The 15863-nt window shown below is 48.3% G+C and overlaps 1 protein-coding gene across 1 annotated transcript; it reads left to right on the top strand.

Moving 5' to 3' along the window:
- The first annotated feature begins 6466 nt into the window (after positions 1 to 6466).
- On the top strand, positions 6467 to 9113 carry SPDYC (speedy/RINGO cell cycle regulator family member C). Its single transcript, XM_081797823.1, has 4 exons — positions 6467 to 7047; positions 7319 to 7377; positions 7642 to 7727; positions 7829 to 9113. The coding sequence occupies exons 1-4, from the start codon at positions 6906 to 6908 to the stop codon at positions 8277 to 8279; spliced, it is 738 nt and encodes a 245-aa protein (XP_081653949.1). The 5' UTR covers positions 6467 to 6905; the 3' UTR covers positions 8280 to 9113.
- Positions 9114 to 15863: the final 6750 nt, after the last annotated feature.

Genomic DNA, 15863 nt, shown 5'->3' with positions numbered 1-15863 from the left:
TTTATTTACTTATTTGAGACAGAGAGAGAAAGAGAGGGTGAGCGTGAGCATGGGGGGAGGGGCAGAGGGAGAGGGAGAGAGAGAATCTCCAGCAGACTCCCCACTGAGCGTGGAGCCAGACCCGGGGCTCAATCTCATGACCCTGATGAGATCACGACCTGAGCCAAAACCAAAAGTCAGATGTTTGACCAGCTGAGCCACCCAGGGGCCCCTCGTGTCTGTCTTCACCTATCTCTGTGTCTCTTCCCTTTTAAGGACACCAGTCATATTGGACTAGAGCTTATCCTAATCAAGTATGACCTCATCTGTACCTGATTACATCTGCAGAGACCCTGTTTCCAAATAACATCACATTCACAGGAAATGGAGGAGGTAGGGGTGACCAATATATCTTTTGGTGGTTGGTGGGGGCAACAATATACTCCACAACTGAAAATAAGCACGTGAAAAGATGTTCAATATCATCAGCCATTAGGGAAATGCAAATTAAAAACCACACGACTAAGGAAACCAAATACGTAAGTGTAGTGAGACACATTGTTTAATTAAAATTTCTTGCTTAGAAATCCAGTTATCAAAAGTTTATATGTAGAGGGTGTCAGAATAATAAAAAAAAAGGTGGAGAAGGTACATACTCATTTATAGGTAGAAATAACTAGGAAGGCATGAAAAGAAAGGAAAAAAAACCCCCATAGGACTAAAATAAAGAATACTGACAATACCAGGGCGCCTGGGTGGCTCAGTCGGTTAAGCGACTGCCTTCGGCTCAGGTCATGATCCTGGAGTCCCGGGATCGAGTCCCGCGTCGGGCTCCCTGCTCAGCGGGGGGTCTGCTTCTCCCTCTCCCGCTCTTCCTGCTTGTGTTCCCTCTCTCGCTGTGTCTCTCTCTGTCAAATAAATAAATAAAATCTTAAAAAAAAAAAAAAAAAGAATACTGACAATACCAAAATTGTCTCTGAAAAAGTTTCACAGCCTCTCATAAAGTTAAACATACATTTACCATATGACTCTTCCTAGGTGTTTATCCTAGAGAAATAAAAACGTATGTCCATGTAAAAACCTGTACACAGGGGCGCCTGGGTGGCTCAGTCGTTAAGCGTCTGCTTTCGGCTCAGGTCATGATCCCAGGGTCCTGGGATCGAGCCCCGCATTGGGCTCCCTGCTCCGCGGGAAGCCTGCTTCTCCCTCTCCCACTCTCCCTGCTTGTATTCCCTCTCTCGCTGTGTCTCTCTCTGTCAAATAAATAAATAAAATCTTAAAAAAAAAAAAACCTGTACACAAATGTTCACGGCAGCTTTATTTGTAATATCCCGCACTGGAGTCAACCCATTCCAAACTGTGGAATACTACTTGGTAATAAAAACCCACGATAATAAAAAGGAATGAACCTTTGATATATGCAGCAACTTGGGTGGGTCTGAAGGCATTATGTTGAATGAAAAACCAGCCTCCAAGGTCACATACAGTATGATTCTAATTATGTAATGATCTTAATGTGATAACAGATGAATGGTTGCTGGAGGCTGGGGGTGGGACAGAGGGTGTGACTCTGAAGGAGTCTTGAGGGAGTTCCTTTGGGTGATGGAATTATTGTGTATCCTGCTTGGGGTGGTAGATACACCAATCCATGCGTGTAATAACATTTATAGAATCAGACACCAAAAAAAAAAAAAAAATCAAAGAGTGAGTGCTTATGAAACCTGATGAAGTCTGAATGAGGTCCATAGTTTTGTTGTACCAATGTCAATTTCCTGGTTCTCACTGTTCTCTGGTTATGTAAGATGTTACCACTGGGGGAAGTTGGGTGAAGGGGACAGAAAAACTTTCCATACTTTTCCTTTTTTTTTTTTTTTAGAGAGGCATGGTGGGGGCGGGGAGGGGAGGCAGAGGAAGAGGGAGAGAGATTCCTAAGCAGGCTCCATGCTCAGTGCAGAGCCCGATGCAGGGCTTGATCTCATGACCCTGAGATCATGACCAGAGCCAAAATCAAGAGTTGGACGCTTAACCGACTGAGCCGCCCAGGTGCCCCTCCATACTTTTTAAGCAACATCCGTGTGAGTCTAAATTCTTTCAAAATAAAAAATGAAAATATTCTCTCCAATGTGGAGTGTGGAAGCCCAAGGCTGGCACTGAAGGGAATGGGACTGAAGCCCACCCACAGGCTTTTTTGTACCCACTTACTGAGGGGGAGAGGCTGAAAACTCAGTTGGTCTGGGGGATTCATTCATTCGTTTTTTCTGAACACCTTCTCTATGTCAGGCTCTGTCGGGAAAGAGTGCTAGACCCAGACAGCCAGGCTCCCTGGCTTAGGCTTCAACATGGGGCCTGGGCCAGACAGCCAGGTTGAAATGTGGCCCTCCACTCACTAGCTCCACTCACTAGCTTCGTGGCTGGCAGTGAGTTACTTAACCTCCCAGAGATCACCCAAACTCTGTGGTTTAGTTGTTGTAGTTCTCATTTGTAAAACGAGGCTACTAACAATATCCACTTCGTGGGGTGGTCGTGAGGAACATGTGAGCTGATTCAATTACAGGCTCTTTAGTGACATGTTTGGGGGGCTTGCTATGGAGACTGTGGGGGTCACAGCTTCCTTTCTGGGGGAGGCCGACAACAAATACACAAGGGGAAACACAGATCTCCCCCACCTCCACACACACACACACACACACAAGGAGGGTGGCCTGATGAGACCGGGTAGTCAGGGAGAGGCTCAGCAGCCTCAGGGAGCATGGGAGGTGGCCCCAAGGAGAGGACTCAGACCAGAGAGACTAAGAAACTAAGAGATTCAGAGACACTCATAGAGACTCAGAGACCCAGAGATTTTAAGGCACCCAGAGACCGAGAGATGTCCAGAGACCCAGAGTGACCAAGAGATCCAGAGATGCATAGAGACCCAGAGACTGAGAGATCAAGAGATCCAGAGAGACAAAGACAGACAGCGAGAGACAAAAAGACCTAGAACACCCAAGAGACCCACAGACCCAGAGGGCCAAAAGACTCAGAGATATCAGAGACCCAGAGAGATCCAGAGAGACCTGGAGAGATCCAGAGACACCAAAAAACTCTGAGACACGGAGACACCAAGAGACCCCAAAACACCCAGATACCCAGAAATGCAGAGAGACTGAGAGACACCGAGAGATCAAGAGATTAAGGGACTCAGAAACCAACAGAGACGGAGGGACACAGAACAGGAGGGGCAGTCCCCAGGAATGAAAATTCACACTGGCAGCGGGGGTCAAAGCCTGAGACTGGGAGCAAAGCAGAGACGGCTGCTGGGTGTCCAACCAGTGAAGAGCCGCCAGGTCAGAGGAAGGAGACTGCATCTGAGGTCCGTGGACCCGGGCTCCAAACCTGGCCCTGTGCTCACCAACCACCTGGCCCAGCCACATTCAAATGTCAGCAGGTTGAGGCCCTGAGCCTCAGTTTCCCATATGAAAAATGTCAGTGAGAACCACAAAACTGACCTCCCAGGGGCAGATGTGTTGGTCACGTGACTTGAGCCCCCTTATGTGGTTACTTTGAGCATAAATGATTCACTTCTTTCTGGCCTCCATTTCTATTAAATATGTATTTTATTTTATTTATTTATTTTTTAACATTTTATTTACTTATTTGACAGAGAGAGACACAGCAAGAGAGGGAGCACAAGCAGGGGGAGTAGGAGAGGGAGAAGCAGGCTTCCCGCTGAGCAGGGAGCCCAATGCGGGGCTCGATCCCAGGACCCTGGGATCATGACCTGAGCCGAAGGCAGACGCTTAACGACTGAGCCACCCAGGCGCCACTTATTTTATTTTTAAAAAAGATTTTATCTATTTATTTGAGAGAGAGTGAGAGCAAGAGAGATCACAGAGGAGAGGGAGAAGCAGACTCCCCTCTCAATCTGATAGGTGTTTCGGTGTTGATTTGATTTATTTAAGTGAGTTTGAACATTTTTTCATATGTTTGGAAAAGATTTTCATGTCTTTTATTCGGTGAATTTTCTGTTCAGATCTTTTTCTCATTTTTTATTTGATTTTTTAAAAGATTTTATTTATTTATTTGACAGAGAGAGACACAGCGAGAGAGGGGACACAAGCAGGGGGAGTGGGAGAGGGAGAAGCAGGCTTCCCGCTGAGCAGGGAGTCCAATGCGGGGCTCGATCCCAGGACCCTCGGATCATGACCTGAGCCAAAGGCAGACACTCAACCAACTGAGCCACCCAGGAGCCCCTAAATAAGTATTTTAAAAGTCACCTGTCGGGCGCCTGGGTGGCTCAGTTGGTTAAGCGACTGACTGCCTTCGGCTCAGGTCATGATCCTGGAGTCCCGGGATCGAGTCCCACATCGGGCTCCCTGCTCAGCAGGGGGTCTGCTTCTCCCTCTGCCCTCTTCCCTCTCGTGCTCTCTGTCTCTCATTCTCTCTCTCTCAAATAAATAAATAAAATCTTTAAAAAAAAAAAAGTCACCTGTCACCACCTCACACTCATTAGGATGGCTACTATCAACCAAACAGAAAATAACAAGTGTTGGCAACAACGTGGAGACGTTAGAACCCTTGCTGGCGGTTTGCGGGACTGCAAAATGGTGCCGTTGCTGTGGGAAACAATTTGATGCTTCCTCAAAATATTAAACATAGAATTATCTCCTGACCCAGCAATTCCACTTCTCCGTGTATACCTCAAAGCAAGGGCTCGAGATATTTGTACACTATGCTCATGGCTGACGTATTCACCATAGCCAGGATAGGGAAATAGCCTAAGTGTCCAAGGATGTATGAATGGATAAGCAAACTGTGGTCTATACGTGGAATGGAATATTATTCAGCCTTAAAAAGGAAGGGAATCCTGACATATGCCAGGGCATGGATGAACCCTGAGGACATGCTAAGCGAAATAAGCCCATCACAAAAAGACAACTCCTGTGCGATTCCACTTGTAGGAGGTGAATTCACAGACACGGAAAGCAGCATGGTGGTTGCCCTGGACTGGGGGAGGGGAAATGGGGGGTGATTGTTTCATGGGTACAGACACCCAGTTTTGCAAGATGAAGAGTTTTGGAGATGGCTGGTGGTGGTGCCTGCACAACAATATGAACGGACTTAAATCTACTCAACGTAGGGCGCCTGGGTGGCTCAGTTGGTTAGGCGACTGCCTTCGGCTCAGGTCGTGGTCCTGGAGTCCCGGGATCGAGTCCCGCATCGGGCTCCCTGCTCGGCGGGGAGCCTGCTTCTGCCTCTGACCCTCCCCACTCTCATGTGCTCTCTCTCTCTCATTCTCTCTGTCTCAAATAAATAAATAAAATCTTTAAAAAAAAAAAAAATCTACTCAACGTAAAAATGGCTAAGGTAGTAAATTGTTCGGTATGTGTATTTTACCACGATAAAAAAAAAAAATGGGGGGAAACCCAAGTGTCACCTGTTAAAAGTAGAAGGTAATGCAGATGGTGACTGTCCCATAGGATTATAGAGAGAGTAAATGAACCAGTGAGCACGGCAAGGCTTAAGGTCTGCACCAGGCTGGGGGTGGGGGTGGGGCGTGGGGTGGGGGGTGGGGTGGGGGCTGGTGGGGTGGGAGGGGCTTGCTGGTCTTTGGCAAAGGCCTCCTCTCCCACCTTGGAGCCACTGGCTAAGCTCCCCCTGCCACTAAAGGATCTTGGGAGGGGGATGTGGACTCTGGGAACTCTCATGCCAAGACACTCTCCTCTCTGGCTCTCAGGTTTTGAGGTTCCTGGATCTGAAACAAACAGAGACCCAACCAGCAACTCTGTCCCACCAAGACACAATCAGTGAATCGTGCCCAGGCCTCGTTTCCGGCCTGCACCTTGGCTTCACCTTTAAGAAACAGGTGGGGAGGGGACCGTGTTGCCATTCCGGCCCTGGGGTCCCGCCGGCCTGCCTTTACCCCTCTTGCAGGTGACGGAGTGTTGGAGAAGCTCTTACTTTGGGGGGCCGCAGCTGGGAGGCGAATGTGGAGACCAAGTTCACTCCAGGTAGAGGTGGGTGGTGATGGCCGAAAGCCCCACCCCCTCCCCAGGAAGGGGCCTGATTGGTGGAGGGCTGCGGGGGCGGAGCAGCGCTAGGGCTATATAAATGCAGTCCCGGAGCGCAAAGAGTTATGCTGTAGGTAATCCCCTAGCTCAGGTAAGGCTTTTTGGAGGAGGAGGAGGAGGAGGAGGAGGGTGGGCTGCTTGTGGGAGCCTAGGTGGAGGACCTCAGGTTGACTATAGGGTGGTGGGCTGCAATTTCTGAGCCCCGTAGGTGGCGTCTCTCCCCGTAGCTTGAAAATTTTGAGGTCGCCCCACCTCAGGTACTTGTCTAGTTACATCCCCCCTCTGGGCCTCAGTTTCCTCTCCGTGAAGAAAGGGGTTGGTGGTCCTTCCAAATATGCCAATTTGGTGTGGAGTGAGGGGGTATTTGGGAGTTGGGGGGGGCAGAGGAGCAATTAAACTCTTTGGCTTTGGGGGTCAGGCCGTCCCCACCTTTTAAGTAGCTGTGACGAGACTTCCACGCTTCAGCTTCCGTGTTTGCAAAATGGGTATTGGCCTAGACCCGCTCCGGGATGAAGTGAAATAATGCCCTTAAAGAATTTAGCACAGCCCCAGGCACTTAGGAGGCCCTCAGTGGGCCTGTTGATGCTCTGCTTCCTCCCTGGCCTGGCCTGGGGTGCCAGGATGCGGTGGGGGTGGGGGGGGCTGCATCCTTCAGGAACTCTGCCGCTTTTCTGGCCTCCTCACCCCACACATATGCCAGTTTCTGTCTGCTCCCAGCACCGCCCTGCCCCCCACCCCAAGTCTCTACCTTCTGGAGGTCCTCTGTCAGGCCAGCCTCATCAACCCTCTCGATTTGGGGGGTGGGGGGCAAGGGGGTAGGTGCTAAATCCTGAGGCTGCTTTCTCTACAGGCTGTCCTGCCCCCACCCCCTGTGAGATGAGTGACACTCAAGACTTGGCCACTGTCCCCGTGGTTGCCACCCAGGTGAAGCTGGGGGGCTGGAGCCGTCAAGGTGGGGGGAGTGGGTCTGTCCATCAGCGCCGGCACCAGGAGCTCCAGGCCTTTCTCAACCTGCTGGGTGAGTTCACTTGGGGGCTGGCATGGAAGCGGGTGTGGGGCCCCTGCGTGAAATCGATGGGAGAGGTGGGATCTCACCTGCCCATCCATGCACGCCTCTGAAATCTCTGTCCTGTCCCTTCTCAGGTGACCCCAGTTTGGCAAAGGGAAGGGAGGGGTCTTGGCAGAATGTGGGATCAGCGGAGGCTTGGGCTTTGGAACTCTGATGCCACTCTTGTCTTGTGGGGGCTGGTGGTAACCCCAGTCCACCATCTCTCTTCTCTATACCGCAGAGCACAGTTTCCTCCAGGAATTCCTTTCCAAAGATCCCTGTTTCCAGATTTCGGATAAGGTGAGGTGACACGGGGAGTAGAGGCCGGGGGTCACTTGGGGCAGTTTGAATTCGCGGGGCTTGAAGGCTATTTCACTGGGCCTCCCGGTCTGGTGGAGGGAGCACCTCCCTTTTAAATCTTTGCACCCCCACCCCCCGCCCCACCCCAGCCAATTCCTCTGGGTTTTCTGACTCACACCCCTGCTTCCTTGGGAGCGAGTGGGCCTGGTGCAATTGCCTCTCCCCCGTGCCTCCCTGTAACTCTCCCCTTTTCTGTGTCTGCAGTATCTTCTGGCCATGGTGCTGGTCTACTTCCGGCGTGCCAACCTGAAGCTCAGCGAGTACACCCACAGCAACTTGTTTCTGGCTCTGTGAGTGGCCAGGGCAGGTGGTAGAGACGCTGGCTGGGAGTTGTGGAATGGGCAGGCCAGATGCTTATGGCCTCTGCTCTCTGCCCCCCCTCCATGGCCAGGTTTCTCGCCAATGACATGGAGGAGGATGTAGAGGACCCCAAATGTGTGATTTTTCTGTGGGCCCTGGGAAAAGATTGGCATCTCCGGGTGTCAGACTTCCTGCATCAAAGGGATAATCTGTGGGCCCGGATGGGCTTCCGGGCCATGGTGAGCCGTGAGTGCTGTGAGGAGGTGAGGCCCCACCATTATCCTGGGGTGGGGGGCACAAGGCTGGACCTCCCGCCCCCATTTACTATGCACTCTACTCACGCCAGGTCATGGCCAAGGAGCGGTCTCACTGGGCCTGGACTCGAGAGCGGCGCCCCCAGCATGGTGGGGCTCAGAGGGGTCCAAAGGCCCAGGTCCCCCTCCCCGGGCCCCCCAGCCTCTCGCCACCTCACTGTTCCCTCTGTGGCTGGCCCCCTTCCCACAGCCACTGTCACCACCAGCCCCGCCCCTTGCCTGTCTTAACCAAGTGCCCTTCCCCAACCCCTGAGTGGCATTGCCCTCCCCTCCAAGCTTGTCTCTCAGTGGCTGAAGACCCCTTGGTGGGGGGCTTCCTTATCATTCCGCCCCCCCAACTGCAACTGGAGCCAGGCACCTACAGTCTCCACAGTGAGTTGAAGGCAGCAGCTGGGGCTGGGCTTGGGAGGCTAGGAGGCAGGTGTGGGGCCTGACAGAACGAGCAGGAGGGGCACAGGACCTGGGGTCCAGCAGGCCTGGGCACCTGTCCCAGCTCTGCCACCTCCTAGCTGTGTGCACTTGGTAAGTTTCCTCTCTGAGCGTCTCTTTGTCCTTTCTCCCCAGTCCTCCCGAAGCCTCCACCATGCCCTGGGCACTGACACTTGCAGGGTGAAGAGTAGCCCACCTGCTCGCCTGCTGACCCAAGCCCCACTGGCTGCGCGCCGCCCCCCCTCCCCCCCCAGCCTTCTGTCTTATTGCCATCAGGCTGGCAGAGCTGCCCAGGCCCCCTGTCACCTCCTCCCAAATGTACCCACTCTGACCCTGGCCCCTCTAATAAACTCGGGTCTATAGGACTCCGACTGTGCTTAGGCCCTGGCCTGGCTCCTTGACCCAGGGTAGGGTTAGGGAGGGAATGCCAGGAGAGGGGGGTCTGCCAAGTTAGGTACCAGTGATGGAGACTCATGAGCACAGGCTCTGTAATAACAATTCCCCTTTCCAATGATGACCAGTCATCCCGACTCAGTTTCCCCTCTATGACTTCACCTATGAATGACGAAATCTACACAGTGTCGATGAGGTTGAATGAGAAGAGGTATTTTTTTTTTTTAAAGATTTTATTCAAAGAGAACACGAGCAGGGGGAGCAGCAGAGGGAGAGGGAGAACCAGATTCCCCGTAGAGCAAGGAGCCCGAAGTGGAACTCAATCCCAGGACCCTGGGATCATGACCTCAGCTGAAGGCAGATGCTTAACCAACTGAGCCACTCAGGGGCCCCTGTTGTGAGGTTTGAGTGCATTAATCCTAGATGTGTTTAGAACTTTCTCAAGAACGGAGCTCAGATGCGAGCCCTGGGTGTTACCAGTAGAGGGAATGGCTGGCTGGGGAAAGTCTGGAGGGGAGGGTGTGTTTGGGAAGTGGCTGGAACTGAAGCTGGTGAAGTCCACGGCGGGGGGGGCGGGGTGTCCGACAAGCGGATCTGCACACCATTCCCCTGCATACTCTCTGAGTGGCTCCCAGGAAGCATGGAAGTGAGAAAGCCGGGAGATTGCGGGCATTAGAAGCCAACACAAGGGCTACAAAGTACTTTTCATTTGTTTTTCAAAGAGATAATATATTCACATGTATGTTTTAAATTTTAAACCAAGGGTCACCTCCTACCCCCAGTTCCCTTCCCTGGAAGCAATAAAACTAATAGCTTATGTCCTTCCAGAGAAAGAATATAAGCATACACAGCCAAATGTGGTGTGATTAAAAAAAAAAAAAAAAAGTATGGATTTGGTCTTTGTCCCCGTTCCCTGCACAGAGTTACTAAAACCCTTACAATGTTCTGAGTCACAGGAGTGAATTTTGTTATTTGCAATGAGCCCCTTTGAGCCACACCATGCTAATGAAGTGACTCAGGGTGGAGCCCCTACTTACCCCAGAAAGACCAATCAAGAGTGGGAACTTTCAGCTTCCCCACCTCCTCCAAGGAGGAGAGCGGGTCTGGAAATTGGAGCAGTTCTGGATTGGGGGACACAGGTGCTGGGAGGGTGGGCTGCCTAGAGAAGGCACAGAAGCTCTGCATCCCTCCCCGCCCTCCCTTGCCCTAGGCACAGCTTTTATTTGGCTGCTTCAGTGTTGTATCTTTTAAAATAAAACTCATAAGTAAAGCACTTCCCCAAGTTCTGTGTCTTCTACTAAATGATCAAACCTGAGGAAGGGGTTGTGGGCACCCCAGGTTTGAAGATGGTTCCTTATCCATACATCCGTTTTGACAGCTGTATAGTATTCCTCTTCGCAGATGTACCAAAATGTAGCTTGTTCCTCATCCATTGACATCTAAGTTGCTTCCAGAGTTCTTCTATTCCAAACAGTCCTACAGAGTCACCAAGACTTTGTAAGGACATCATTATTCAAATGTGAAAAGATATCTGTAGTAGGAATTCCTAGAAGAATTGCCCCAGGGCCACGTCCGAATAGTCATTTTTACAATTTTTGCCAAATGTCCTTCTCTAGAGGCCATGCCCATACTGAGCCCCACCTCCAGCAGTATGTATGAAGGCTGTTTTCCAGAACAATCATCTATCAGTGACATACCAGATTTTTTATCTTTGCCAAACTGCTAAGTGGAAAATGGTCCCTTGGTGAAGTTCTAATTTGCATGTTTTCTTCTTTTGAGTGAGTTCAAGTTCATACAATTAGGAGTCGTTTGTCTTCTTTTCTGTGAACAACCCTGTTTGCCCGTTTCTCCCATTTTTGGTTTCTGATTGACATATAAGGGTTTGCGAGAAAAATAGCTCTTCAAGATGTCGATTGTATTTTCTTCAGTTTCTTGCTGACTTTGCTGGGCAGATTTTTTAATGTAGGAAAATAAGCTTTTTTTTTGTGGCTTCTGGGTTTTGTGTCATAGTTTAAAAGACCTTTTCCACACTGAGATGACTAAAGAATCTTCTCCCTTAGCTCTTGGCTACATTCTTATTTTCATTTTTTACATTCAAATCTTGAGTTCATCTGGAATTTATCATATGCAAAATTCCTTCCTATTTTCCTAATGCCTTTTATTTAAAAACTCATCTTTTCTCAACAGATTTGAAATGCTATATTAAATACTAAATTCCTATGTGCATTTGGATCTACTTCTAGATTTTTCTTTCTTTTTTTTTTTTTTTACGTAGGCTCCACTCCCAGCATGGGGCCCAATGTGGGGCTTGAACTCACGACTCTAAGATCAAGACCTGAGTTGAGATCAAGAGATGGACGCTTAACTGACTGAGCCACCTAGGTGCCCCCACTTCTAGATTTTTCTAACTTCCAATGATCTATGTGTCAGTACTCCTCTTTAATTATTACATCTAATTATGGATTTATTATGTTTTAATATCTGGTAGAGTTAGTCTCCACTGATTTCCCTTTGTTTTCAGAAGTTTCCTGGCTACTCTTGCTTGTTTAACTTTCCATATGGACCTTAAATCAGCTTTTCTAGCCTCCCCTGATCAGTTAGAGTATTAACTGTGATACATCTCTAGATTGCTTCAAGTTGAACTGACATCTTTATAAAGTATCTTTGTATCCAGAGTAAAGTGCCTGTCCCCTGATCTCTGCATCTTTCACGTGGCACCAATGGCCAGTGACTCCCAAAGTTGTACCTCTATGTTCCCTCCTTGGGCCCCTCTGCTTGGAGGAAGTGTTCCCAAAGGTCTTGCACTGTCCCCCTGGCTTGGTGAGTCCCCTCTGCCTCCTTAATCCACTCAGGTGGTCAAGCCAGATCAAGGGTTTAGAGTTGCCTTTGATCCCCTACTGTGTTCCAAGAGCCATCTCTAACTCTAATTAAGCCCTGTTCGTGTTGTTGGGCTTTTTTAAAGACTGATTTTTTAAATAATCTCTATACCCCACACAGGGCTTGAACTTACAACCCCAAGATCAAGAGTCACATGCTCTACTGACTGAGCCAGCCAGGCGCTCCAAATCCTATTAGTGTTTTTAACAGGTTTATTGAGGTCTAGTTGACATACAATAAACCACACACATTTAAAATATACATTTTGTTTTGACATGTATACACCCATGAAACCATTACCATAATCAAGAGAATGAACATGTCCATCCCCCAAAAGTTTCTTCAAGCCCCTTGGTAATCCTTCCCTCCCACCCTTTCCCACCTGCCAGCCCCCCCACCCTCACCCCTAGGTAACCACTGATCTGCTTTCTATCACTAAATTGGCATCCTTTTTCTAGACTTTTCATATAAGTGGAATTATATAATATGTATTCTTGTCTGGCTTCTTACATTTGTTATAATTCTGAGATTCATCTATTGTTCCTTTTTATTGCTGGGTAGGATTCTATTGTATATGTATACCACTGTTTGTTTATCCATCCACAATGCACGGATGAAGATTTGATTGGTTCTAGTTTGGGCTGCTATGACTAAAATTGCTATGAATAGCTTTCAGCTCTCTGCTCTGAGGAGGCCCTGGTGCAACTTCTTTGCTAGTCCCGAATCTGGCTTCACCCGGCACTAGCCATCTCCACCCTGCTGCCTAAGTTTGACCCCAAGGATATCAAAATCATATACCTGAGATGCAGGGGCAGGGAGGTCAGTGCCACATCGGCCCTGGCCCCCACGATTGGCCCCTGGGGTCTGTCTCCCCAGAAGATTGGAGATGACATTGCCAAAAGCAACTGGTGATTACAAGGGACTGAGGATGACAGTGAACAGACAGAACCAGATCGGGGTGGTACCTTCTTTTTTGGGGGGCATAAAATTTTATTTAATTTAGGGAGATACATATAACTCATCAGGCTATGATATTCCTTTGTTCATTGGTTGGGGTGGTACCTTCTGCCACTGCCCTGATCATCAAAACCCTCAAGGAGCCACTAAGAGACAGCAGAAAAACATTAAGCACAGTGGAAACATCACTTTTGGTAAGATTGTCAACACTGCCAGACAGATACCCCACCGATCTTGAACTAGAGTGCTCGGGAACCATTAAAGAGATCATGGGGATTGCCAGTCTGTGGGCTGCGGGGTTGACGGCCGCCTTCCTCATGGCACCATAAAAGACAGGCAGTGGTGCAGTGGAATGCCCAGCTACAAAGGAGATTTCAAGAAAGGATCATTTGACGACCAAAAAAAAAAAAAAAAATGCTATGAACACAAGTCTTTGTGTGGATATATACTTTTATTTCTCTTGGGTAAATGCTTAGGAGTGGAATAATGGGTCCTATATGATAGGTTTATGTTTAATATGGTAGGTATGTGTTTTTTTCTTTTTTTAAGATAGACTATTTTTTTAAGATTTTATTTATTCATTTGAAACAGAGACAGTGAGCAAGAGAGAGAGCATGAGCAGGGGGAGGGGGAGAAGCAGACTTCCCCACTGAGCAGGGAGTCCTTCATGGGGCTCCATCCCAGGTCCCTGGGATCATGGACCAAGCCAGAGGTAGTCACTTAACTGACTGAGCCACCCAGGCACCCCAAGATAGACTATTTTTTTTAGAGCAGCTTTAGGTTTACAGAAAAATGACTGAGAAAATACAGAAAATTCGCATATACCCCCTCTTTGTCACATTGTTTCTCCTAGTATTAGTATCTTGCAAGAGTGTGGTATATTTGTTGCAGTTGATGAGCCAATATGGATACATTAGTATTATTAACTAGAGTCCATAGTTTACATTAGGATTTATTCTTTTTTTTTTTTTCTTTTAAGATTTTATTTATTTATTTGACAGAGAGAGACACAGCGAGAGAGGGAACACAAGCAGGGGGAGTGGGAGAGGGAGAAGCAGGCTCCCCGCGGAGCAGGGAGCCCGATGTGGGACTCGATCCCAGGACCCCGGGATCATGACCTGAGCCGAAGGCAGTCGCTCAACCGACTGAGCCACCCAGGCGCCCGCATTAGGATTTATTCTTAATGTATATTCTATGGGTTTGACAAATGTATAATGTCATGAATCTACCATTATAATATCATACACAAATTTCACTGCCCTAGAAATGTCCTTGTGTTACATCTATTCATCCCTCCCCTCCTCCCGCAAACCCCTGGCAACCACTGATCTTTTTTTTACTATCTCTAGTTTTGCCTCTTACAGAATGTTATATAGTTGGAATCATAACTATATAGCTTTTTTTCTGGCATATTCTACTGAGCAATAGGTATTTGGGATTCCACCACCTTTCTGTAGCCTGATAGGTCACTTTTATTTATTGCTAAATATAAGTTTAAAAAACATATTTTTAAAAAACTGTCAAACTGTTTTCCAAAGTAGTGATGGCATTCTGAATTCCCACCAGCAGCATTTGAGAGTTTCAGCCCTCCGCATCCTTGCCAACAGGGACAGTCTTTTTCATTTCAGCTATTTTAGTAAATGTGTAGTGATGGTCCTTTAGGTTGTTTTAATTTGTGTTTTCCCAGTGGATGATGAATGTGTTGAGCATTTTTTCATGTCTTATTTGCCATTTATATATCTTCTTGGGTGAGGTGTCCATTCAAATCTTTCACCCATTTTAACTGGATTATTTAAGTTGTTAAAATTCTTCATATATTCTAAATACACATCCCTCGTCAGATATAATTTTTGCTAGTTTCCTCCTAGTCTGTGGCTTGTCTTTTCATTTCCATGCCTTTCAAAGAACAAAAGTGTTTTATTTTGATGAAGTTCAATTTAATTTTTTCTTTTATTGCTTGTGTTTTTGTGTGTGTGTCATGTTTAAGAAGTCTTTGCCAAACCCAAGATCATTAAGATCTGTCCTGTGCTTTCTTCTGGAAGTTTTGTAGTTTTAAGGTTTATATTTAGGTGTCTAACCCAGTCTCAGATGTTGATATGGTGTATACTAGATAGTTATCAGATCAATCTACTTCTCTCTCCCACCTACCACTTCCCTTGTTTGAGCCACCACTCTCCCTGGTCTTTTATCTGCATCCCCTGCTTTCTCTCTTGCCCCTCCAACCCACTCCCTTGCAGCCTCCTTCATTTGTACAAATCTGAGCAGCCTTGTACCCCAAGTAGAATAAAATGGAAACTCCCATGGGTCACCTAGTCCTGCCATAACTCTCTCTCTCTGCTCAAGTAACACTATGCATATTTCAGTTCCTCCACTGTGCCAACACAGTTCCCCGACCTGGCATCTCCCCTACCCCCTCATACAACCCTGTGTCTGATTTATGCCTATTCTAGCCCCTGGACTAGATAGGGCTTAGCACCAATTCTTCCCAATTAATTATGGGTGTCATAATTAAAGCGATGCACACCTCCTTCAGAGGGGGTGAGGCCATGGGTCTTCACCATCTTATGCTCAGGCGAGCACAGTGCTCTGCACATACAGGTGGTCAGTGCACATTTGGTGAACAATCAAAAGCACTGGGTAGGAGTGATAGGTTTGTGAAGGTGATTCTGGGAACTGTGGGACCCGTAGGTTGAGCCACATACCTTTCCGGAGCCTCTTTCTTCTTCCAGGCCCTTATTCCTGGTGATCTAGGTACACGGAACATGTTCTCCCAGCCTCTGGACCTTTGCACAAGCTGGTTGTTTTCTGCCGGGACACCCTCTCCAGCGATTCATTGCCTAGTTAACTTCTACTTGTCCATCAGGACTCAACTTCCTAATCAGCAAAACCAAGGGACCAGGAGAGCCTGCTTCCCCAGCAGGGGCTGCTGTGTCTTAGTCATGGGTCTCTGCTGTGCAGAGGCTTTGGCAGAAGGGTTTAGTCATGATTCGACACATAAATGCTGAATGGTGAAGAGCAAAGAGCCCAGGCTTCGGTTCCAGCCCCTGGTGAGGGGGCTCGGCAAGTCACATCCTTCAGCCTCAGTTTTCCTCATCTGTAAAGTGAGACTGTGAATGAGGTCAGGTTAAATCAGGGGCTCCCACCCTTCTTGGGGTA

This window comes from Leptonychotes weddellii, chromosome 11 (genome assembly GCF_054177405.1).
Source record: "Leptonychotes weddellii isolate Sample4059 chromosome 11, ASM5417740v2, whole genome shotgun sequence".
Taxonomy (NCBI): domain Eukaryota; kingdom Metazoa; phylum Chordata; class Mammalia; order Carnivora; family Phocidae; genus Leptonychotes; species Leptonychotes weddellii.
The sequence above is the reverse complement of the archived record's forward strand: the minus strand, read 5'-3'. Positions and strand labels throughout refer to the sequence as shown.